This window comes from Merops nubicus, unplaced genomic scaffold (genome assembly GCF_000691845.1).
Source record: "Merops nubicus isolate BGI_N331 unplaced genomic scaffold, ASM69184v1 scaffold16859, whole genome shotgun sequence".
NCBI lineage: Eukaryota > Metazoa > Chordata > Aves > Coraciiformes > Meropidae > Merops > Merops nubicus.
Window position 1 is genome coordinate 76,001 of NW_008630404.1, and position 26,048 is coordinate 102,048.

General features: G+C 47.1%; 1 protein-coding gene across 1 annotated transcript in view; it reads right to left on the reverse strand.

The window, feature by feature from the left end:
- The window catches only part of LOC103779655 (sodium/calcium exchanger 1-like), a gene marked incomplete at its 3' end in the record, with an annotated part of 90,237 nt that extends 70,066 nt beyond the window's left edge, over nucleotides 1–20,171 (reverse strand). Inside the window, 1 exon segment of the mRNA XM_008947298.1 lies at nucleotides 18,379–20,171. Coding sequence (XP_008945546.1) covers nucleotides 18,379–20,171 — 1,793 coding nt within the window.
- Between the last annotated feature and the right edge of the window lie 5,877 nt (nucleotides 20,172–26,048).

Sequence of the window (26,048 nt, forward strand, 5' to 3'; positions counted from 1 at the left end):
TGCTCTCCACTGGATGCACTCATGGAGAGGCATTACCCCATGCAATAGGGACAGCTGGATGGTGTGCTGGATGGCTCTCACTTCTCCTTCCTTCCCAGACACAGGGAGCTCTTTGCTGGTGGCCAGCAGGGAGCAGAGCCCACCTGAATCCCTTGATATCTGCAATGCAGAGAGCTCCTAGCCCCATCTCCCATGCCCTGTGTGGCCACAGCAGGAGAAACTGCAGGGGGATGCAGGTGGACTTCGTCATCAAACACTTCCATCTCCTCTGCAAGCCTCTGGATGAGGCAAAGAAGGTTCAGCTGCATTTCAAACACCAGCTCCTGCAACCTGGCCCAGCCTGGCTGCCCTACCAGCCCCTTAGCCAGACTCTGGCCAGCAGCACCCTGCCAGGAAGGGGAAAGCAGCCAGGCAGGTTTGAGCCCTTAAAGGGAACAGCAGCTTCCCATCTGTGCTTGCAGAGAGCCTAAAAACATCCTTGATAGTTTTTGGGTGCTTTCTTTGGCTTGTCAATGTTGCCAGAGCGTGTGACATCATACATTTGTGTTGCCCTAGCAGCAGACCCACAGCAAAGCAACAGAGCTGCAGCACTGGGTACAGGGGCCAGCAGCACTGCCACGGGCTTTGCAGCAGAGCTCTGCCCTCACCTGAGGCTTTGGCCCCAAGAGAGTCCTCCAACATGTGGCACAGCCCCATCCCACTGGGGCAGCTAGCAGGAACGTCCATTCGCTGGCCTCTGCCACGAGCAGGGGTTTCATTGCAGTTGCTAGAAAGGGTAATTATGACAAATTCCTTAGAAGGGACTGAAGTCAGCCTGCTACCAGATAGCAGGGAAATATTTATAACAATCACTTCCAACTGCAGCCTTTCATCTAAAATCTAAACAGAAAGTTGAAATCCCCAGGCCTGTAAGTTGATACCTTGGCTATATATGGTCAAAGAACTACATGGGGGAGAAAAAGATGCTAAGTCCCTAACAATCCTCATACACGCGGCACCAACGAGACCCATTAACCTCTGTAAAATTAACAAACCCCTGTCATCAGTCAGCTTTGAAGTATGATTTTCACTCTGTTGCATTAAGAGCTCTGGATTTTCAGGGGTTTCTCAGCATGCCACACTCCCAGCCACACACATGACGTGCTGGAAATGCCCAGAGATGTCCCCAGCCTCACATTCCTGCAACAGCAGTTCTGGATTCTAAAGTGCTATTAACTATTGCACAGACAAAGGGTGACACGCTGCACTCGTGAAGGAAAACACCAAGTGGAGGCAGGGCATTTGACAAGATGCTCACTGGCAAGCAGGAGAATGGTCTTTTCTGGTATTCAGGCTTGCAGAAGTGAGAGCAAAAACAATTCCTGCCTGAAAACCTAGAAAATCACAAGGCATTGAAACACTTTGCTTCAGACATGAGTACTGACTGCAACTTACCCTTTGTAAAGAAGTTCTTTCAACACCAAAAGTCAACATTTTTCACTAAAATTTAATTATTTGGGTTTTTTATTATTTTTAAAATAAATTTCATTTATTTAAAAAATTAAAGCCCCACATATCTTTCCACAGCAGCAGGAAATGAGCTGCAGAGCTTTCCTCAGAGAGGTGCTTCATGTGTCAGTCGTTCCCACCACTGCCTGGGAGCAACAGCACAGGGGTCCCCATGCTCTCAGTGCAGGCACATGGTCTGCCACAAGATCTTTCTTCACTACCTGGGGATTAGCAGACTGGAGCTTGGCTAGGACAGTGGTGTTTTCTTGTCGCCCTCCTCTGCTTTTAGCTCAGCATTTGCTAACCTAACACCACAGATGTCAGCTCTGTCCTCCCTTCCCTTTCGGCTTGCAACTGTTGCCTACCTCCCAGCTTTCAAGTTTACTGTAATGCTGGAAGAATCACCATTTCTGGCTTTGATGTGTAGTTGGGAGGGCAGGGACGTTGTCTCTTAAATAAGATAAAGAAATACTTTGTCTACTCACAGAAACACAGGCTTGAAAACCAGCATTGCAGGTTTTCCTTCCAGGGGGGAAGAACAAGTTCATAGCCTCTGAAGAATCAACAGCTTTGGCCTGTGCTATTAAAGTGCCTCCTCTCTCCAAGACTCTGCTGCACACATGCACTTCAGCACGGAGATGCTCTCGTGTTGAGAAGCAAGGAGCTGTCACTCCTGCTCTCAGTCTGCTGTGTGCAGGCTTCTAACAGCTCACCCGTAACACTAATGGCAGCCCAGTCAGCTGAGTTCGCCAACACACAGAAGCCTTGAGCCCCGAGCTCACAATGCTTGGTCCTCATCAAGAGATCAGCCTCTGCATAGGACATCTCATAAAGCAGTCTGACAGGCAGATGAACCCATGTGCCTCTGGGGTAGCCTGTTTCTTTTTCATTGCAGTTGAATGCCTTCCCACCCACCACCAATTCATTACTTGCAACTGAGTTTCAAGAAAACAGCAGTGAACATCTGAATTAAAAGAATAGAGATTATAAAAGTCATGTTTCCTTTTGTGAGATCTAGCATACTGTCTCAACCTGCTTATTGTTACTAGGCAAACAGCAGCAAATTCATTTCTGCATATGTCTCTGCCATATGTGGTGACAAAACCACAAGAACCATTTCTATTTAAATACAAACCCTCTTTTGTTTCCTTTTCTGTAACTCATGCTGAGCACGGTCATAAAACCACCAACCAACCAAATTTTGGTCTCCCTCAGGGCCCAAATGTAATGCAAGCTAGCTACACCACAGCAAATGATGAGTTCACAGGGTGGAAACAATCATCAGACACAACAAACCTCTTTGCAGTGATGGCAAGTAAGAAGACTCAGACTTGAGAACTGCAGTCCGAAATACAAAACCCAGTAGCTTTTGCTGGTGGTTATGATGTGGGCTGCATCACAGTGTGTATTTGGCTTACCTAAAGACAAGAGATCTCAGGAGGGAGAAGGGATCTTCCAACCCCAAAGAAGGACTAGGTATGGTGAGAAGCAACCATCAAGTGACCTTGATGCCCACTGACCTTTCCCAGCTTCCTCCTATTCTCCAGAGCCACTTTGCTGTCAGCCTGCATTCTGCATGTCTCAGAAGCCCAGTTATCTCTGGCCACCACTCCACATTGCTCCCTGCCTATGTGCCACAGCCAAACACGTGGTGCTCGCGAACGCAGACCTGAAAAGAAAGGCACATCTGCTACATGTGCCCAGCCACAGGGCTGGAAAGGACCAAACCCCAAACCAGAGCAGTGATATCTGCATGCAGACTCATGCAGTTGCAATGCAGCCAATTACACTCCCTAGCTAACAGGCAAGAGCTGAACATGCACCATCCTCAGCAGAAATCTCAGCGTTGCAAATATTTGTTGAATATTCTCTCAACAATTACAACAGATATAACCCAGGGGTTTAGCTACTGACAAAAGCTCCTCAGGTTTATCTGCAGTCTTTTATACTCCTTTAGACTTAAAACCACCCTGCCTTTGTGTGCAGCTGATAGCTTTGAGATTTGCAAAGAGCTCCTTTAAAGAACAGCTTTGGAGCCGACCAACAGGAGCAGTGGCCAGCTGATTAACCCGACAGCTTCGAGGCATTTTCAGCCACAGCTGTGGCTGAGCTCAATTCCCTCTACCAGGCTGCAGCCACCCTTGCAATTCTTCTGGCAGAAAGGGAATTATTCTCCCTTTACCTGGCAGGAACTGCTCCTCAGGGCCTCAGTGCCCACATCCACGGGGCAAAGACCAAACGGCCTCGTGCCTTGTGCTCCCTGCCAATACCTTCTCCTTCCTCCACTCGGCAGAGTCAGTGCAAAGAAAGCTCCTGTTGACAAGATAATGAGAAGGAAGAAGTACAACCCTGAAAAACGTACCTCTGATGGGAGCTTTTCAAAGGCAGCCAGCTTCCAGAAGGCAAGAACTATTCTCCACCATATCAATTACCCCCAGACATGGGAGAAACTGGTTGACAATGAAAAATTAGATAATAAAAGCTCTGATTTAACTCATTAAGGTTTCTGTTATGGCTCCAGGTTATGTGTAGTCCCAGCACATGCTGAATTTTATTTATGCCTGCATTGCAACCACTGTTGGAGAGCACTGCTACAGGGCATGACACTACAGGAGAAGAAATTGAAGGTATTTTGTTCTGTGGCTCAAGAGATAAGAGGCATTTCCAGCATGCAAGCAAACTTCCACCTCCCTCACAACTGAACCTCAGCCAATACGCCTGCACCCCTAAAGCAGGGTAATGGCCCAGGACCTTCCCAGAACAGTAAATCTCCCCAGGTTGCTCAGTGTTAGTGTTGCAATGTGGATTTCTGTCATCAAGGGCTGAAGTGGACAAGGTTGACATTATAGTTGAAGCAAATGTTTTGGCTTTCAGACTCCCAAGGGTTTAAACTTGGCCAGTTAGTCTCAGATTTGTTACAGGCTCATCATAAACTAGTCTGTCTCAGCCTCTCCTTTTCATACAGCAGCTTCACATACCTAGTGCATTAATGACACACTGCTCTCTCTGCATTAGAAGTCATTAGTGCAGTGATTGGGGAGATAACTCCTTGCCCAAGCCAAGGCCAAATAACTGGTGAAAAGAGAGCATCATTTTACTTCATTTTTAATGACCCAAATGCAAGCCTAAAGCTACCAATGTTCAAATGTGTTAGCAGAGCTCACCAGTTCTCCTCTCATTAGTGCCTGAGCTCAAAGAGAAATAAATGAATAAAACTCATGCCACAAATCAAAGGGTGTTGGACTGGAGGGCAGGTACTTTGCCCCACTCCATGTGGTTGCTAGTGGAGATCACCACTGTGCTGAGCTCCAGGTCCAGGTCTGACACACAGCTTTACAGCTCCCACCTGCTCCTTTGCAGGATTTTCGTCACAGAACTAGGGTGCTAGAAGCAAATCCTTACTTGCAAAGAGCTGTTGCACAAGTTGCCTGACTTGATATACACCTTTTCAACATACTGGCTTCACAGAGAAATTGAAATGCTTTAGTGTTGTTGCTTCACCTTCTGCCATAGTTGCTGTTAGCAGGATTTTTCAAAATATTTGGCCTGAAATGCATCCCTTGCTTAAGTTTCCAGAATTAATGAAGGAATGTTTGGTACAAAATGTAGCTTGAATTTTCTGTGAAGCAATAAACACACAAAGGAACCCCATAACCCCAAACTTCAATTAATTTCTTCAGACTTCCAAACCAATTTGTTCAGTTGCAACTTTCCTGAAAGGTAAAGCTTTCTTCCCTAATTAAATCACGTTCACACAGAGCAGGACGTTTTCCCTCATGTCCAGCAAAGGAATTTTAAACCTCTGCTCTGGCTGGGAGGGAAGGGATTAACACAATATTCAATATGGAGCTCTTCATGTTACCTTTTTTCTTTCCCTCTCTCATGTGCATGTACCTATCCACACAATGTATGACTGTCCTGGTACCAAAATGCTGACAAATCGCAGGAAAACTCAGATCAGTTTTTTCCCTTTCCCATGCACAGTGATTTTTCTTGGCAAGGCCAGAAGAATTCTCTTTTCCTCATTGCTTTTACCTTTGCTGCCTAGTGCCAAGCCAAGGCTCTCCCTGCAAGCAAACTTGTACAATATCAGCTCAATGCATTTAAGACATGGATGTCAAACTCATCCTGTAGCAAGAGCCAAACAGCTTTTTCCAGCTAGCTGTTGCAAACTTGAGCAGCCCAACTTTGCTCTAAGCTTTGATGGGAGCCTCTAAAGGTGCCCCTGAGCACGTTGCAGCTCTGGAGGTGTTCACCAGCAGCTGAGGGGAAACACTCATACGAACCCTGATTTTGGCCCCTCTTTAATCTTTCCTTCCGCACTTCCTTTTCCAATTCTCATCATGTATTCACCTCTCTTTTACCTTATCTGACCTCATCCCCATACATGCACTTCTCTGGTTGATCTTCCACCTGCTCTGACTGCTGAGGCATGATGCAAGCCTTAGGGACATGGGCACCTTAAGGTATGTATATCCCTTTTGGAGATGGCTACAGCTGCTGCCTAAATTCATCTACTTACACCAAGAGGAAAGTGCAGTGGGGTGAATTAGCTTTGTAGCTAAGCTGTGCAATAGCTGAAGGTGACAAACACACTGTGCCTGTGAAGCAGAGCAGTGGCTGAGCAGTGCCATGCTCTCTTTGATGTGCAGAAACAAGCGCTCGGATTTTCAGTGCTGAGAGTCTGACTGTATTTTCCAGGTCCCTGTTTTATACAATGCATGTGGCTAAGTGTCCAAGTAGGCTGCTGTGTCTGTCCCTTCTCACTGGTGCTGGACTCTAATCTCCTCCACTGCTCACCTAAGACCTGAGCGTGATATCAGAGCACCTATAGCCTGGCCATGAGAGTATAGGGATTTGGGATAGATGTTAGCACCTCTCACCCCCCACCTCATGGCCTGGCTGCCCTGCCCCCATTGCAAGCCCGCCTCCTGCTTGTCCCTTCTCACTGGTGCTGGACTCTAATCTCCTCCACTTCTCACCTAAGACCTGAGCAGAGCACCTATAGCCTGGCCATGAGAGTATAGGGATTTGGGATAGATGTTAGCACCTCTCACCCCCCACCTCATGGCCTGGCTGCCTTGCCCCCATTGCAAGCCAGCCTCATGCTCGTGCTCATGTAAGCAATAGGCACCTCTTCTCACAGGTTTCCTCCGAGTGCTGCCAAGCCTCTTGCCCTGCATCTCAACCAGCATCTAACAGCTTCCCAGCATCTCCTCTAAAAATGCACTGCTTTAGCAGTGTAATGAGCTCCCCAGGTTGAGTCTTTCACTGACTCCCCACAAATCACTGAAAGGACAAGCCGCTGTTTCAGTTCATTAGCAAGTGCTTTGTAGCAATCTGTTTGTGTATTTGCAAGAGACCAACGTGCTCATTCATACTAGGTCTAGGAAGACTTGAATTGAGAGGCAGCTTAAGACTTTCACCTTCCAGCTCTGCAAGATTGACAACAGAGAGCAATTCTCCCTGTAAAGGAGGGCAAATTCTCCCCTGGCACACCAATGGCCAGACAGGGCACTCTGGATTTTATTCAGCATTTGGTTTTTTAAAACCTCTTGGAGCTCTGAGATTCAACAAGAAATGTAATTTGCACCTAAAACACCAGTGAAGAACCTCCCGAGGCTTTAGCTCTTGGCAAGGCAGAAGAAAACATCACCAGAAAGATTCAGAGAAATAAAATGAATCTCAATGGCACTGGCATCACTTTCAGATCTTCTAACATTTTAAGCAGCCAGATCACCAGGGAACCTGTTTGTGACAACATCGCAGATGCGACTCATGGGTTCTGTTCATGGACCTAGAAGAAAGTGGGGGGAAAAGACCAGGCAAAGAGGAATACCAGGAGTGAAGGATGCAGGAAAAGAAGCTGTAGCCTTCGCTTGCACTTTTCAAAGTTACTGCCTTCAGGACGTAGAAGCTCTCTGGCACAAATTAAAACAGGCACCAGCTCCTTTGGCACCCAAGGCTGAACTAAAACCCTCCTTCAATGTTTGAAGTTGCTGAGAAAGAGGAATTTTGGAAAACTTCAGGCTAGTTCTGCAGTTCTACTCTGCCAGATGATACGAATTCATCCAAGCTTTCCCTTGTCATGGTTTTACCACGTTAACACCCAAAAGCAGCTATGGGCTAAAAGCTACTGCTGCAGCCCAAAAAGCTTGCTGGCTCAGCTGGCACAGAGTGAAACAGAGAATGTCTGAATAGAAGGCAGGCACTTTACAGGGAAAACACACTGCCTCCCTGGCTCGGAGAGGGCATGCTGAGAGGTCAGAAGTCAGGAGCCATATATGTGCTGTAGCAAAGGAGCAGGGAGAGGAAGTAGCTGCTTTAGTGGCTAGAGCAAACTTGTGGGAAAATAACCTAAGATAACTTTGCAGGATTGTAGAGCAAAGGGGAACCTTGGCATTGTGCTCCCTGGAGACACCAGCAGGCCCCTGGCTGGCAGGCAGGCACAGGGGCAGGAGCTTTGTCTTCTTTGCATTGGGAGAGAAAGGCACAAAGACTGTTTCTCTTTCTCAGGCCAAGTATTCACAACCCTCTCCAATTTCCCCAATGTTTTCAGGACAGCCTCTCCTTGCATAGATATCTGCAATGGTCTGTGCTCAGCTGCAGAGAAGAGCACAGAAGAGAAGAGCCAGCCCCCTTTCAGTGCCAGAGCTGGATGGGACTGTGTTCCTCCGGGAGGGGGGGCACACTACACAGGAAGAAGAAGCCAGTGGTCCACGAGAACTTTCCTATCTCTTCTCTTCAGATGCATTTCCCAGGTGAAGTTTAATAAGCACAGCCCCTAGCCCACCGCTGCCTCCAGATCTGTTCATTAGCACCTTTGTGAGGCCTTTCCAAGACTGCCAGTTCTCAGGGGGCTGAGATGCAGTACTTTAATTGTATATAATTAAATACTGCTCCCTTATCTTGATTTCAAAGTTTACTGTTGGGGCTTCAGTACCAATGTTCTTTTCACCTCTAATTAGCTTCCTTAATCTGTGCAGCCTTGCTTCTTCCCCCATGGGGACAGGGCTCTCCTGCAGGGAAGCCTGGATTGCATCTAATTATTAGCAGAGGAGACAAACAGCAGGAGAGCACTGGCCCCGTCCCAGATATCCGTTGTGAACAAAGAGCCCAGATTGGGTGGCCACGGGGAAGCTCTTAAGATTGCATGTGTATGCCTGCATTTGGTCTTTCTCCTCCATCTGTAGGTTGCTTTGCATGTTACCCCATCACACATTCGTGGCAGAACACCATGCAGGACAGAGGCCACCCGACTGAAGTGCAACCCTCATGATGAATGCTTTTGCCTGGCTAGCACGTAACAACAGGAGAGGAGGGGTTCCCCAAGAACTCACCTGACCCAATCCTGTCCTGAAAGAGACAATAACACCTGATAGCTTCAGTAAATTTTTGAACAGTGTCTCTAAGCTGTCCTCTGTTGTTGACAGAGGTCACTTACTCCCCTAAGCTACTCCTGAGTGGGCACATCTGTACTAGGAGGAGATTTTCCATCCTGTCTAATCTGAATTGCCTCTGTTGCTCCCTCAAGTCCCTGCAGAAACAGAGAATATCTTATTGCTCTCTACATAGTTCAAGGCTTAGATCTTCCCTACACCTATGTCCTTCTGAGTTAAACAGCCCCAGTTCTTGCAGTCTCTCACCTTGGGCCACGTTTCTCAGACCACCAGTCATTTTCTGTACTTTCTGTTGGACTCTTCCCAGCTTCTTCTGGAGCTGAGTGCTCAGAGCTGGACACAGCTGGGCAAAGAGAGTGTAAGGATGGCTGAACTTCTTGTGAATAACTTCGGGATGACATCGGTCTCTTTTATTGAAAGTCCATGACGTTGTTGAGCTCAGATTTGGCTGGTAGGTCACATTGGCACTCCTTGACTCAGTCATTCCCTCCCACTTGAATTTGTGCTTACAACTGTTCTTGCACAAGCACTTTGCAGTGTTTTGCTTCTGCTCAGGCCATTTCCCAGCCCATCTCTGCAAATCCCCAGCCTACCTTCGATAATACTTCCAGCCTCTCTACTCTTTCTGTCTGCAAGTTGAAATATCAAATTTCTTTTTCACACCCAACAAGCTCCAGTTCAGGACATGCACCTGAAGAACACCTTTTCACCCCCATCCAGTGCCATTTTCTCTTTCCAGACAGGTTTGATCCCATCACCCTAGTGGCCCATTTAGCCAGGGCTTCCTTACGACCATACTGAACAAGGTAACATTAAAAGCCCTTCTGAAGCTGAGTGATATGACAACCACTGATTCTTCCTCACCCAAAAGGCTGGCATAAAAGGAAATTAGGTTGGCTTGATAAGATTTGTTCCTGACAAATATATGCTGGCTGTTATTCATCTCCTTGTTATCTTTGAGGTACTCATGTTGATTTATTCTAGGTTCTTTTAGGTACAAAACCAGACCTAATCTGGCTGAGGTGCTTCTGAAGGCAGATCCTGAGCTTGCCTGCAGATCTCACCTATTGCCCAGGAAACCTTCCAGGGGACTTCTGGCAGCTCTAAAAGCCCCTCAGGCATTCCCCTAACAACATGAGGCTAGATTTCAGTATGCTCGCTGGGTGTGAGGACAGGTAGGTTACAACATCTCTGTCTTACGCCTGCAGGCCTCACGAACACAGATATCCACAGAGGGACCTGCTTCTTGGTGGAATCTGCTGTTCAGTTCCCTTGCCCTTCTTCCTCTGCGTTGCTAAGGCATGGACAGGACATCTGCTTTCCCTCTAACCCTCATCCAGTTCATGCTTAGCCTGACTTTGACCCAACACTCCCACGCTGCTCCGTTACAATCCTCCCTACTAAACTGACCCATTTTCAGGTTTTTGTATGATTCTTTCTGACTTCCAGGTCACTGGAGACCTCATGAGTCAGGTGAATCTCCTGTTACACTTCTCTCCCTTTCCCGTGGTAGGATCATTTGTGCCTGGGGCATTAATACTGACTTTGTTTATATTATTTTTACCTTATGTAGGAGAGATATCTTATCCCCCTAGGTCCCATCACATATCCAGTTGCTAAGGAGGAAGACAAATTTTGATTATCAAACCTGAAGTGTGACTGCAAATTTACTGAACTGAGCAAATACAAGGTCCCTGTGTTGACTCTGGTGCCAGGTAAAGCCTGCTTCCCACCTGCTCAGGCCAAAGCAACAGGTTTCACCTCAGATCCAGCCTCCCAGTCTCAATGAAACCAGTGCATCTCTCTCCTACTCGTTGCATCACTATTTATTCCAGACTCCCTGCAGAACAGATTTTTTTTATTTTCTGCCTCATATGCTGTGACACGGCTGTGTATTCATGTGAGAGCTGTGAAGTATGAGGACAGCAGAGCCCAGGCTGTGGAATGGCATTGCCAAGAGGGAAAGTAGGGCTGTGGCTGAGGACACACAGCTCCTTGGAGCACAATGCCCGCAGTCTCCAGGCAGGCATGTTTCTTGCTCTTATCTAAAGGCATGCCAGGATAATTCATATTTCCCAATACCAGCAAGAGGAGGGCTCAGGCTGCATAGGTAAAGTCTTGGGTCAGAGGACAGCAGAGCCAAGCCACTAGCGTTGTAAAGCTGAGAGGCTGACTGGGCACTTTGAGGGGCTGATGAGAACTTTAATGGATCAATATGTTCCTACTCCAAATTGTTTGTGAAGGCCCAACATGTAACTGTTTTGTTCTCCTAGAAGCAAGCAACAAGAGTTTGGCAAAGAACTCAAAGCAAACCAATCCTTTGTTTTGTTTTGTTCTGGACCCAGCAAGAAACTTCATGTCCTTCTTAGATCCCAGCCAGCTAGACAACAGCTTTGTCACCTGGTGACAGTGCATCTGGTCTCTGGGACAAGACTCTCCTCAGGGCATACTGGGCCTGTGGTTAATTTAAAGCCACATCGCATGACCCCAAAATAGCACAGTGTGTGACTACCACACACCAGTGTTGTAACAGCAGCAAATCACCAGAGGAATCACTCAAGCACTCCAAAGAACAAAGAAGTTTCCTGACAACAATGTAAGAAAATTTAAACCATTTCTAGAAAAAAATCAAAGGTAGCATCTCTGCACTGGACTCCACTCAGCCCATCTCCATCCCTGTCCTCAGTCATCTGAGGACGCCTGCACTCTGAGGACATTACCCTGGAAAGGACTTTAATCTGATGCCATCAACTGCATCTCTCTCCTTCCAGCATCCAGTTCACGGGGATCCAGTCTGTGTCCTCACTGCCAGACACATTTTATTGTTACTTTGATTGTGTAGGAAGGAGTCCAGGCACTATGGAAATGGAACCATATAGGGACTGGACGGAGGAGGCACATGCTGGTCACCCTCTTAACATGCACAGCAGTGGGAATATTTTCTCTCTTACTCTAAGATATTTTTAAAACAGAGAATGCCATTTTTATTTGTTGTCACCCAGGATCCAGCATTGCCATTCTTGGACATCAGTGCAACGTCAGTGTCAGAAACATTATTAGTAGAGTTTTTGATATCTCCCAAGATGTCCTCAGGCTCAATGGCATTTATGATTGACCGACCTTAACTCCAACTGTGCCTGAGATTGCAAAGCAGAGAACACATCCATTAGTGCAGCTAGTCCATGCACCTGGCCACCCCAAACACTGTGCTTGTGGAAGACACTTTTAATCAAAGCTCCTCATCTCAAAGTATTGTAGACATACAGGTGGTTCAGCAAGACCAGATTGTGAAGGTTAAGACAGCTATCCTGTGGTGCTGGAGAGCAGGGGAAGGAGCAGAGACAAGGGACAGGAGTGTCTTTCCCCTTGCATGGCAGCGATGTGCATGTCCTTGCTAGTGAACATGCAATTTTGTGCTTCGTGGAAGCAAAGCCAGTAGGGACACATACAGTGCAGCCCCAGACATGGAAGACTGAGCATTACTTCTGGTAGACTTGTCTGCCAAGGGCAGAACGACGTCGCACCCCTCTGGCAGCAGCGAGCCGGCCCATAGTGCTCCATCCACCCGCAGCATGCGGGACGATGCCTCTGGGCTCAGCCTCTCCTCCGGGGCAGGGTCTGCTTCTGACTCAGCGAGCTGTCTGCCAGGTCCAGCTTCTCCTCTCTGCTTGGCTTTGGATGGGAGCAGATGTTTCTCTGCCCATCTGCACAGATGCTTGGATGCTGGCTGGGGTCAGCTGTCTGCGTTTTGTTCTCTTACTCTTGTTTTAAGCCCATAAATGCAGCCCTGCTTCTGGGAGAAAACTACTGACTGTCATCCACTGAGGTTAATGCTGGGCACAAAGTGTCAGAGGAAAGAAGCCTATTCCCAAGGCTGATGCCTAACTTGAATTAGCACTTGCATCAAGGTCCTGTGTACCAGCTACTCACCTCTCTCCGCTCAAGCACTGGCCACTGTTGTCTCTCCAGCAAGAAGCTGCAGAGAAGTGCTTCCCTCCAAGATAACTCTTTCTCATGCCAAGAATCTTCAGTAGGGTTGCTGCTTTAATTTCTTGAAACAAGCCTAGATCCTGTGTTTTATAAATTACTACAATGCATTTAATAGGTAGCCTTTTCATAAAGGAGCTTAGTGGATGTGTACACAGGCCCTGATGAAGCTAATAACTGCCTCTCAATGGCTTTCAGAGAGTTATTACATATTTAGGATCCAAGCTCCCTTAATCAACCACAGAGATGCAGCTGGCAGCAGTAAATTGCCAACAACAGCTCATTACAAATAAGGAAACATTGTTTTTTCAAGGACAAAAACTGTGTCAGTTCTTCAGCAAGACCTAACCACTCTTGTCTTTAACCCTCTCCCCTCCCGCTCCTCCCGGCACAATGTGCTTCATCCAGTAACACAACCTCGCCACCTAATCCCCTCCACAGGAGACATCATCGAATCAAGTTCCTAGATTTCATGACTTATTTGGGCACATGGAAGACTGCATCCCATGCTTATCCTCCTCAAGCAAGCTACAGGCAAGACTAGTCCCACGACACCCACCACACCATGATGACATGCCACAGAAGTACACCCACTGCCCTTACTCTGGGGAGGAGCCGACCAGATCAGGCCATAAGACACTTGGAGACACACTTGCAAGTATGTGCTTTGCAGGCTTGAGACCTGGCATGGCAATTGGGAATTTTTTTTTCAGTACATGTCATGTCTGTGTCACTTGATGCCCAGTCTGTGTGCACAGGACAACAGCAAGCACTTGCAGGCACCGGGGCACAGGAGAAAGGGTAAAGTCTGTGAACACCATGTGGTTTTACTTCTTTGCTACCAAGACAAACGTACAGCAGTTTCAAAGAGATGGGCATGACTAACATTTTAGGAGTGTTCAAGAAAGACTACACATTGTGTGAATGAAGAGGGAAAAAATTGTCAGCTCGCCCTGTTACAGCTATATCTTCCCCACTGAAGAGAGGATGACCAGCTTTTGGCCTTCAATGATACATTTCAGTCCCAGGGAACTTCTCCTTTGCAAAACTCCCCTGAAAAGGGAAACAAGCCCTCATGCCATGCCCCAGCCTGGCACGACACACATCTCCCTGTTGTGGGCCACGGTCAGGGCCACCTCCCATAAGATGGACCTAGGGTGCTGGGTGCTCCTGCCAAGGATCCAAGATCTATATCTTGCTGGCTGTATTTCAATTGCCTGCAGGTCCCACTGTGCCAGACGAGACTGCCAGTGGTGAGGGAAAAACATGCTCTAAAACCCAAGCTGGGCGCTGGAAGCAAGCTGAATAAGAGTTTAATCTTTGTTTGGTCTGTTTTGATATCTCACGCTGTGACTCCAGACATTAACCCTGCACAAACCAGGGCTTGTGGTGAAGAGGATGAACACTGACCCACACAAACGCAGTGGGATGGACAAAGAGAGAGAACGTGTTCAACGGTGACATGTGAAATGGGGAATATTTGTTGGCTTCTCCTTCAGCCTGGTTTATAGTGGTCTCCATGACACATCAGAAGGATCTCTGCTGAGCATCCTGGAGGTTTCTTTTTTTTTTCCCTTTGAAGCTGCAAGCCATAGATGCAAAACTGAGCTACAGAGGTTCTAGGCCTGAGTCAGGACTTTATTTTTGCTGTTTATTTAGAAATACCCCACCCAACTGTTTTGGGAAAAGGGGAACTTAAAAAAGCAGCACCACTTGGTTTCTCTTTGACACAATCTGTGTTTATTGACACTGACATTTTTAAAGGGGTCTTAGGAGGGAGGCTATGTGGTCTCTGGGGACACTTTCCTTAAAATATCAGATAATTTAGCTGATATTTGTGTCACTGTTAGCATTTGGCTCCTAGATTTATGCTTCCAGAGAAATGTCAAATTTGACTTAAACAAGTCAAATTCAATGGGTCATGAGCGTCGAGTCCTAAACGTGCAGCAGACATCTTTTATAAAAATAGCTAAACTATATATTAGGAATAGCAAGACCTATTGACGTAAGACTCTCCATGGATTTACAGGTGTAACTGCATAGGTGAAATGTCAGTTTAATCTGTTATCCATATTATTGTGTATACTGTCTTCCTCACTGACTTATTAATGCAGTAAACCCCTCCCTTTTGGAGGGTGTGCGTGCAGATATTTGGAACACAGTTTGTAACAGATCTCTACTTGCCATGTTAGCTACCATTTTTCTGAACATGAAAGAACACACAATTTTCCTATCACTTTGCAGTCACATCTAGAAGAGGTACCCCTCCTGATGTTTTGAGACAACTAGGAAAAGAGATTCCATCATGTGGGGAAAGGATTGCTTCCTCCTCTAAGATAGGAGGCTGAACTTCTTTTGAATTATTTGGCAATCAGTCAAGAGATAAAAAAACACTACCAAATGAACAAATGACCTCTTCTATGATCACAATAGCTATGGTAGAGGAGTTGGCAGGAATAGCCTGCAACAACACATCTTCTCCATGTTCTCATCAAGAAAGCTTTAATCACTGATGGAGATGCAAGACAAGGCTGGAGTCACCTTGTTGAGCATGGCCCCAGAGGGAAGGCTCTCTCTTACACTTTAAATCATAGCACCCTGTCCTACACCAGTGTCTCAGAGTCACAGGTACCCATGCAGCATCACTGAGACCAACCTTGCTGAGACCCAAGTCACACATCTTTAGCTTTCCCACACAGCTTGGAACAATCTGCTTACAAACCCTGCTAACCCCTTTGCAAAAACACATTCAAATGCTGTTTCTTTCACTTGCCAACATGCAGCCATTGAAGACACAAGCTGTGCTTCAGGAGCAGGGAGCAGAAAAACATCACTTCTGGAAGCTGCTAGGCAGTGCTGGGATAAAATATTCCATAGAAGGACCAACATCTTCTCCATTATACCTCTCTTTGGTAGCATGAGAATGAGATCTTTTTTTAAAGGCACAGGAGTGGCATGTCTTCCGCAGCTACACAGCTATTTTGTGTGCTCTGGGAAAGGGGACATCAACAGATTGCAAAATGGGAAAGTCTCTCTGGATGCTGCAAACAAACATGTTACATAATTGGACCTTTTGGGAACTGGAGGAAGGTCTCCAGAAGATCAAGGCCCTCCTAGCGCTTTCTAATTTTACTGGGAATTACCAGCAAGCCATCCCTCTAATAATAGAGGCTTGTACACAGTTTTCTTTCATCTGCATGTCCCCCCTACACTGCCCTGCCTTTGTTGTTAATGCCCCAGAAAATCACATCCTACTCGATCCAACAACTGAACATGGAGCTAATTTTTAGGGAATACCTACTGCCTTTGAGCCACATGAATGAGTTTCATCCTTCTCCCAGAAAATTAAGATATGTTCATGTCCTCTCCCACACGAATGGAGCAAGCCCCTTGGTCAACATATGCTTCAGCAGTCGCCACCTCCTCCCATCCCATTCCACAAGCCCTCAGCTCTACGAGGCTGTGAACTGCTAAAGTGGTGCTTCCCATGTACTGTCCCTCCCTTTGATTCCAGGAAGAGAGAGTTTAAAGGCAATAGAAATATGATGGAATGCCCTGGCATCTCTGCAGAAAAACCACACTTGGGTTCCTAAGAAAGCCTCTTTCCCCATGCCTTGCTTGCTGCACACATGCTGACAGCCAGTAAGAAAAGGAGGCTTGCCATCATGAGGAGACCAGGCAGAGGCTCTGACGGGTGGATGTGGTCAGCCCTTTTCCATCATACCCCTTAGCTGTTTGCAAAAGTCAACAGTGAACATCCTAGTGGAGGAAAGGCCACCAGCAGAGGCAGTAGGCACAGCACCCCGGGCCTCAGCACAGCAGTGGGGTGAAGACACCATGGTCCCACAGCAAAACCCCACGCAACAGACTGGGCACCAAAAGGCAGTGCAAACACAGGCATCACTACCAGTTTTTGATGAAGAACAGCACAGAAATCCTGGCCAGAGTGATGGATCCAAGGAAAGGGGGAAGCCCAAGCCCCTCTGAGTGCAGCTGCAGAGCCTGCAGCCTTGTGTTTGACCTGCCCTGTAAACATGTCACGTTCCAGGGGAACTGAGATCAAACGCCAAAGTCTTCCTGCCAGTAGCCCAGTTTTGTTAGTGCTGAGTGACCTGGTTAAAAAGTAAAGAGCCTTTGGGGGATATCCTTATAGCCTAGTTCATGGCATCTCAGCAGGCAACTCCTTGCTTCTCCCAAAATAAAATAAAAAAGGAAAAAAAAATCAAATAACTGCATTCCTCTCAACTACAGTTATCATTCAGGAGCCAGGAACGATGGCACCCATGTGAGCAACATGCATGTTTTGGCCTCCAGATTGCTTAAGCTGTGAAGTTCTTGCTCAGTTTTTCCTAAGAAGTCAAAATCCCAACTGGTCTAATACCCTACCTGAGAACTACAAATCACTTTTTTTCTTTCCCCCTACTTAAGAAGTTTAATGATTCCCCCATTTGCTTCATTCTCCCTGTGCACACAGAGCAGATACAAGTAACAGACAGAACGTAAGGCCCACTCTTGGCACTCATCATGGATCAATCTCGGCTCCTGAGAGACCAGTTGTATGGTACACAATACCCAAGCCAACATTTAGCTCTCCCTTGACACAGCAGTGCCCTTTACCAGTAACTGCTCCAAATTCTATGCAGTGGTTTTGTGCTACAGAGTCTACCGTTGGCAGGAACTGCTCTACAAGACACAGACTTCACTGTAGGAAGAGCCCAAGGCTGGAACAACACGACTCCCAACCCTTGCTCCTCCCAGAGCCCCAACTGGGCAAGGAAATGTCTTCATGACATACCCAAGGATAGATGTTTTCTACCATGATTTAATGGGCTAATATATATTCTCTGAATAATATCATAAACAAGGCTCCAGCACTACTCATTTTTCCACCTCTTTTTTATTTGCAAGCAGCTAAACGTTGCTCCAGTTGCATCCTAACCATGAGGCTTCTCTGCATGACACTGCTTTTTCAGGACATGTTTTGGACAATGACCCAGCCCTGAAGCCTTTAGAAGGGGAGGAGGTGAAGTGACCTTCTCTAAAGCCCTGAGCAGAGTATTAGTGGAATAGGCTGTGGTGCAGTCCTGGATGACCTGACCCTCACCAGGCAAGGGAAAATAGGTACCACAACACATACAGTCAGTTTAGGCCCTCCACAAGACAGGTCCTTGTGACTGAGCAGTAAAAGCCAGCTTGGTTTCATTCTCTGCTCTGCTCTAGAGCCAAAGCTGTAGAGATCTGCTCAGCGCATGGGTAGGGTGTGGGAGGCTGGGCTCACAAACCAGTCCTGCTGAAAGGGTAGAGTGCCCCGGAGCAGGCATCACTCTCTGCTCTGTTAGCAAGGCAGGGACACAGCGTTTTGGGCTCTTCAAAGCACATAAGGCCATTCATGGCTTACTGCAACGCACCGGCACCCAGGCACCTCCAGCGCAGCTCTGGGAGCCATATGCATTTAATTTCGGGAGTACAGAGACTGTAAGTAAACAATAAAACCTTCACTTACACTATCTCATCATTCTGGAACTCCAGCTCTCCACAGGTGTCTTCAAAGTCCTCTCCTCCGCCTTTGGCTGTGCCTTCAATGGTTTTGTAGGGCACAATAACATTTCCTCGTGCACCAGAGGTTCGCAACACTTTCACTTCCATGGTCCCCACACTTTCACTGACATGTGTCACTGGTTCCTCAAAGGTGAAGATGCCAGCATGGTCATCGTCAAAGATAGTGACAGTGGCAGTAGATGGGGATCCCAGGCAGGCAAGAGTTGAGACACGGCTTGCCTCAAGAATGCCCTCGTCTGAAGCCTCAGTGCTCACACGGACATTGCTGAGATGGACCAGGAAGTTCTCATCCTCCTCAAATATGTCGTCGTCAATTATGCCAACACGGATTTCCTTCTGGGTCTCTCCAGGCTTGAAGACCACTGTCCCTTCAGTGAACTCATAGTCAGAGCCAGCATTGGCTGTTCCATCCTCTGTCCGGAAGTCAACATACACCGTGTTGGTCAAGTCGCCTCCCCGGCGAATGATGGTCAGGGCAACCGTACCACAGTTCTCCAGACACTGGTAGGTACCCTGCTCAAAGTAGAGCTTGCTGATGGGATCGTTTTCTGCCACCTCACTGTTGACCTCATGCATGCTGACAGCTTTGCGGGCCTGGTCTGCAGCATGTCTCTTCAAGATGTTGCCAGCTCCCGTCATGAGCCGAGTGGCCTGAATGCGGTAAAAGGCCCTGCTCTTCTGCTGCTGGCTCAGGACCTGGTAGTTGGCCAGCTCTATAAGCTGTTCAATTTCCTTATCAGGGTGCTTTTGTTTCAGCTCCTTCAGGATCCGAGCCATTTCCCTTCTGGCTTCCTCATCATCCTGGTCTTTCTCATCCACCTCCAACACCAGTGTCCCATCCAAAAAGTTCTCCACATGAGAATTAGCAACCTTTCCGTCCATCTCAATATCAGCTTTGGAGGAGGGCCGGTCACCCTCATGCTCAATTATCATGCCTCTCTGCTTGCCAGCTCGGTATTTTTTATAGACATACTTGTAAAATAAAAGCCTCCTGTCAGCTATCCAGGCAAACACTACACAGATGGGGAAGAAGAAGAAGGTGAGCAAGCCTTCCCAAACCTCCACAATCCCAGGAGAAGACACCGATAAAATAATGTAAAGCCAAGTGTAGGCAAAGATGCTCCAGGCTGCTGTAACAAAAAACACTCGCAAGTGCTTGATCTTCCTTATCTCTCCATCTGGAACAACATAAACACAGATCGCAATGATGACAAACATGTTAAACGCAGCACTCCCCACAATTGTGCTTGGCCCCAGGTCCCCTGCTGTGAAGCCATGGCCACACACTTCGATAACAGACAAGAGGATCTCTGGGGCAGAGGAGCCCAAGGCCATCAGGGTGAGGTTGGACACGGTCTCGTTCCAGATCCTCACTGTGGTTTTGCTGGTCTCGCCGTTGGGCTTCTTGATGGTTATTTCCCGTTCTTGGGATGTAATGACTTCGATGGAGGACATGAAGCGGTCAGCTATGATAGATACTCCCAGGAACATGTACACCATTGCTACAAAATACACTGTCGCCCGAGCGATTTTGTCACCAAATGAGGGGTCTTGAGGTTCCCATATTGGTAAAATCACCCCCTTTTTGCAGATGTAGGAGCCAGTGCATTCCTCGGTGTCGTTGCCAGGCAGTTCGCTGGGGCTCTCCGCACGCGTGCTGCCTGCACAGCACAACACCACCAGCACAAGGCTCAGGAAGCTCACTGGGAAGGTGGGTGGGTGAGGTGCTCGCGACATGGCCGCTTCCATCAAACGGGTCTCAGATGTCCTCAGCCTGCAGAGACAAAAGGACAGATGCATTAATTGAGCCAACCAGAGAGAATATATTTTTCTCCACACCTGGTTTATTTCTTATCGTTCCCAAATATATAGTCAAGTCACACTGTTACTCAAGAAGATCCACCAAATGAGCCCATTGCTCATTACGATTGCTGCCATTTTCCATGTACAAATCACCTAGTTCACTTGTCTGAACAAGGACAGATTCAGATGCTACCAGTGGGCTAGCACCTACCCCCTTTAGCTACTATGAAGTTTAATGTCTCTCTCTTTCTCTTAGCTGAAAAGCTATGTGTTCAATTTCATTTTCTTGTTTCTAGTCTAATTAAAGTCCATCATTCTGCTTCACAGCTGGCAGAAGCGTTTCCCATTTCAAAATGACAATGCACTCACTGTGGTTCAGGATAAGAGCAGAACAGGGAAATCTATTTATCCTCCCATCATTTTAAAAATTTGTTTTTATACTTGCCATTTTTAATCACTGTAAACTACATATTTTGCAGCCTTTTCTCGCTCATAGTCCTCCTAAGCATCTACTCCACATCAGATATCTGCACAAAGTGAGCTCAAGTCCTGGCAAAACTTTATTCTTAATAGCAACTTTGTCATAAGGTGCACCAGAAGGGCAGTCTTTAATTAATACTTTTGGAGCCATTCCTTCCACAGCGCATCACTTTGCACCTCCCCGAAACTGGAAAGAGCTCCATATGCATCCAAGCCTGGCTCTCTTGGCATGCTTTGAGGGGAAACCTGTCCCTGCACTCTTTTCCCACTAGGTCAGCTTTGATGGCTTCCCCTTGAAGGGCTTTTTTCACTCCACTTACAACATCAGTCACCAGGCATGACAGCAGTACTTGCCCTTGTCCTGCCTCAGGATTTTCCAGCACTGTAGAGGAGCTGTTAAAGAGGTTTGCAGTTAGTTAACAGTGCATAAACAGACAGAACAGATGTCTTTAAGTATATGGAGATGCTTAGTGCAAGAACCTGAGCATGCTCAGTGTTACATTCTCAGTTTTACTAGGCAATAAAAACCAGATTCCTAGTTATTAAAGCTATATTTTCTCCTCAAGGAGAGACTTTGCCATACTATGCTTCTCCACTCCAAGTTAATTTAATCACACAGCACTTAAAAACGTTTCTATGAGGAGAGGAAAATGAGTACATCAATACCTTTACTTTGTTGGAGAATACAAAAGGCTGAACTGGTTTTGCTCATGAAAAAAACATATCCCAAAAAGAAAAAAAAATTAAAAAAAAAGGAGCTCAGCCATGAAATGTTTTAAACTTCTAAAATTCTAAGAGAAGAATGGTATTGCCAGGCCCATATCAGAGATGAGACACAAGCAGGAGATCCAGTCAAGCCCTCCTGAAGTCCAGCCCCTGCAATGCCTGACAGATCTCACCATTTTCCATCTGCCTGGTCTCCAGCAAACACACCACCAGGTCTGAGAGCTGTGTGTGCTGGGAGACACAGCCCAACCTACCCACGCTGAAGGCTGCATCCAGTGACAGCTCCCAGGTGTCACCTGGGCCCCGTCGTAGCGAGCGTGACCCAAGCAGGATGGCTAATCCCATCGTCCCTCTTCTGCCTTCACATTGGGCATTTCACAGTGTGTCTGGCAACCAGGTTGGCTCTCCAGCCCCACAGCAGGCTACACATGCTGCATTAGGTGTTCCCTGGGAGAAGCATCTACCCTTCTAGACAGGGACACATCAACGCCTCCTTGAAGAAAAGCACCTGATCACCACCACCCATCTCCTTTGGACCTAGAAATCACCACTCCTCACTAGGACAGGATTATATTACCCAGGAGCAGGTCTGTGTGCAAGTGAAGTACTAGCTGGAGGAAGCAATGAGCACCATCCTGCACCCACATTACAGCATCTACTCCATGAAGAGATGTTGTAATTATGGATCAGAGCCCTCTCTATTTGTTTTCATTTAAGGATGATGTAGTAGGATTATTGGGCTGGAAAAATAATACTGAGAATTTATCAGGACAGTTTTATTTTATATAAATTACATTTATTCACCAGGAACTGTTGGTTTCTCTCCCCCCTCCCACCCCTCCTCCCAGTTTTCTAATTAAGAAAAGAAAAAGATACACAGAGCAGGAAGCGACCAAGTCAGGGCGCTGGGTGATAAGACCAGATAAGATGAACAAGAAAAAGCAAGTCTCCTGTATGAAGATAGATTTAAAAGAAAGGACTTGTTTGCACTGGAAATCCTGCCAATGCTACAAAAAGCTCCTGCTGCTGGAATCAGAAGCCCTGAATGTTGCTCCCCTGATCACAGTCCCTGGGCACCTTCTGCTTCCCAGAATGCAGGCTGTAGCCACTGCTTACAAATCTGAAGTAAAAAAATTGAAAACATGTTTGTAAAGAAGAGTACCTTGTTGGAGGCCATTTGGCAGACAGCTAAGTTGAAACAGATGTGTGTTCATGGTCATTGAAGTTTAGCCAAAGCATGAATTAGTCACCCAATATCTGTACTCCCCTGTTTTACACTGCTCCAAACCAAGTTCTGAAGACATCTGATGAAGGGGCTGAGAAAACACAGGCTGACTTGGTACCTACTTATCCCAGATAGCTCCTAAGTGTAGATTTATTTTTTTTTTCTTGTAAACATGAAGGCTTAAAAAAAATTTAATGTGGGCATAAAATATTCCTCAGCTGCATAGTTCTTTACCCTCTTTTTCTAAAGGGTTGTAATTCCAACAGAAAAGTCAAGAGTGTCCACCTGCCCTTGTTGAGTTAATTTTCTCCCTGTGGCAAGTCATATCCTTGCACATGTACAATTATTCAGAGCAACCAGGCATTGTGAAATCCCCTTGGCAAGAAGAGGAAACAGATGGTTCTAGAGAAAATATTATGCTTTGGGTCACTGATTTAGGTCATAAAGAATAGGAGAGTCCCATCACACTTTGGACCAACTCTACAGTCTTAAGAGGATTCAAGCACTGAAGTCTCAGCCAGAAAAAAGACATCCACTAAATTAGATTCATGTAACTTGAACTTTATTTCAAACCTTCTAACACAAGTTGGGTTTGGTTTGTTGTTTGGTTTGGGGTTTTTTGTTCATTTGTTTGTTTTTAACCAAATCCCATATTACATTAAACAGGAGGAAAAAGGCCTAGAGGCTTGCATCTGAGCAATCCATCTTTCTGGTCTTCCCATCCAGCTCTCCATGTACAAATAACATTTTTCCCTCAGACGGGTGGGAGGTAAGAAACATGGAACTTTTCTGGAGAGTTCAGATGGGTGGGGAAAGGCTGGAGCTTTGGAAGAAAAACGTATCAGCCTTGGCAATGTGCCAGGACTCTTCTTTGAGCGGCAGTAGCACCCCCCTAAATCTATGTTGGACTTCCTCCAGCATTTTGTGGAATGGTCATCAAGCAAGATTCACATACCTTCACCAGCTTTCCTGCTTGAACCAATTCACATTGAGTGTGATTAACACCAGACTCAGGAGTTGGAGAGGGCTAGAAAATGCTTGGCCACAACATGCTGGTTACACACATGCAGTCAGAGGCTGACTCTCAAAATACCTCTGAGAAGCAACTGCTATAAAATTAGCAGCATTTCTTTATTTGCACAATCCAAAATAAACAGCTTGGTCCCCAGAGACCCTCTCACTCTGTGTTTGTGTAGGGTCTCAGTCCATGGTCAGCACACGGCTGCTGTCACAGTGGTAGGAATATTCCCAGACAAATCATTCATATTCTTCTCTAACGAGAAGCAAAGCTACCAGAACGTCAGCCCTCTCTCCAAACCAACTTTGTTAGCTTTTCATTAAGGTGTCTCAATTGCATTTCCCATCCCGGCCATCAACAATAAAAGCAAATGCATTAGCAGCCCCGGCAAACCTTGCCTGCTGCAGTACTTGTGGCCTCAGCATCACTCCCCCAACGCCTCTTGGGGCAGATTTATCATGGCAGCACCAGGCAGGGGCACAGAGCTCTTCTCAGGCTCAGTGCTGGCCGTGTATGTGTGGTAGAGAGCATCAAACCACCACCCCAGGCCAGCACAACCCTGCCCATACGCACTACTCCATGCCCAGGGGCAGCACCCAGAGCCCTTTTTACCAAAGAGGCAGCAGAGATGTCCTGGGGCTCTCCTGGTATCAGCTGCTTGAGAGTCTTCAGGTAGAGCTGGAGCTGACCAGGAGAGCCAGATCCCAACTCGGGCTCTCCTGAAGTCACAGCTGTGCCCCTTCTCTTTGTGGACAAGCTCCCGCAGGGAACGAGCAGTTGGTTCTGCACAGTCATGGAGGAAAGCCTACAAGAGGCTATGCGGTCCCTTCGAGGCAAGCTCAGATTAGATGCAGCTCCCGACCAAAAGATGTTGGTCCAGCCTTTATTCCAACCCTTGGTGTTGTAAAACACCAGGAGGGCAGTTGTCCACAGCAGGGCTAGGAGGATTGTGGAGGTATTTGTTTCCCTGCTGGACATGGGAGCTCGAGGTTTTACAAATCGGTAGGAGAGAGCTCCTGATGCCAGGTTGTGCTCCAGCTCCCCAGCTTAGGAGCTGCCAGATGGGGAAAAAACAGCCTTTTAGACTCTGCTCTGATCTCTCCCTGGCAGCAGTGCTCCTTCAGGCTGGCTGGTTGCTGCGCGGAAAGGGAGCCTGAAAGCTGCTCTGCATTTCAACAAAGCACAGCTTTTCCTTTGCAGCAGCCTCCCAAAAGTCCCATCTCCATCTGAGTACTTTGCCCTTGAAATATTCACTGTAAGACCCTTCCTGTTACTTTCTTACTCCTTTGTTTCACACACAGGTTTATGACCACCTGCAACAAGCTGGTAGCACCATTATTTTTCCGAGTACTGAAAAAGCCCAGACACCTTCGTTACAGAAGAAGGGCAAGGAAGTAAATGGCCTGGGCTCACAAGGAATGAATGGTCACACAAAAAAAGTGAGACATTTTCCACAAGGATTTTTTTTTTCCCCAGCATTTGACAGAAAACCTGTTTAGAGCAGCCGTAACACAGCAGCACTCACATCATTAGTCACCACCAACACTACTTGACAGTGCCTACCCAACTGCAACATCAGCTTCATAATAAACATAATTATTGGGAATTTACTACTACCTTGTATGGGAGAGGATGTCCCCACAGCCATGCTACTGGTGTGTGGGAAGTGGGAGCAGGATCCTCTCCCCACAGGGTGACTGGTTGCTTGCTGGGGGACAGTAGGAAGTTTGCTCTTCACATGAGAGTGGCTGCTTTTCAACACGCTGTGGTGACGCATGTAGGAGCATGTTGTAACACCACGGGGACTCCCAGCCAGCCCTTCCCCATCCCGTAGTCAGAGCTAGACAGAGAGGAGCTTTTCCTAGTGAAAGTGCTCCACTGAAGGGAGAAAGGGCAGGCAGCTCAAAACTCCCTGGTGTCAGGGCAAGGAGAAAGATGTCCCCTCAGCCAGAGGGGCCAAAAACTTTTAACAAGGCAGCAGCTAGTAGCTACTGCAAGGCACAGTTAGGCTGCAGTCTAGAGAAACTGAGCCTCAAAGCAAGCCAGTGTCCCTGGTGAAAAGACAATAACCCCCATAAAGGCCTCAAATGAGAGGACAGGCTCTCCTAGCCAACAAGTGCCCAACCACCCTGGCTGTTTCAAGTTATGTGCCCTGTGCTCCTACCTCAAAGTCACACCTGAGGTCTCCAAGTCACAGCATTCATTTCCCATTTTCTCTTGCAGGAGAGCAGCACTGAAGAGCCTACTACAAGCAATACTCACTGTTCCCTGGGGAAAGCGCTGTACATCTCGCCTCCACGAGTGGGACTCATACCCACTGCCCTACCTCAGGAGGGGTAGCAAACCTCTCCTCTCCTGCTGA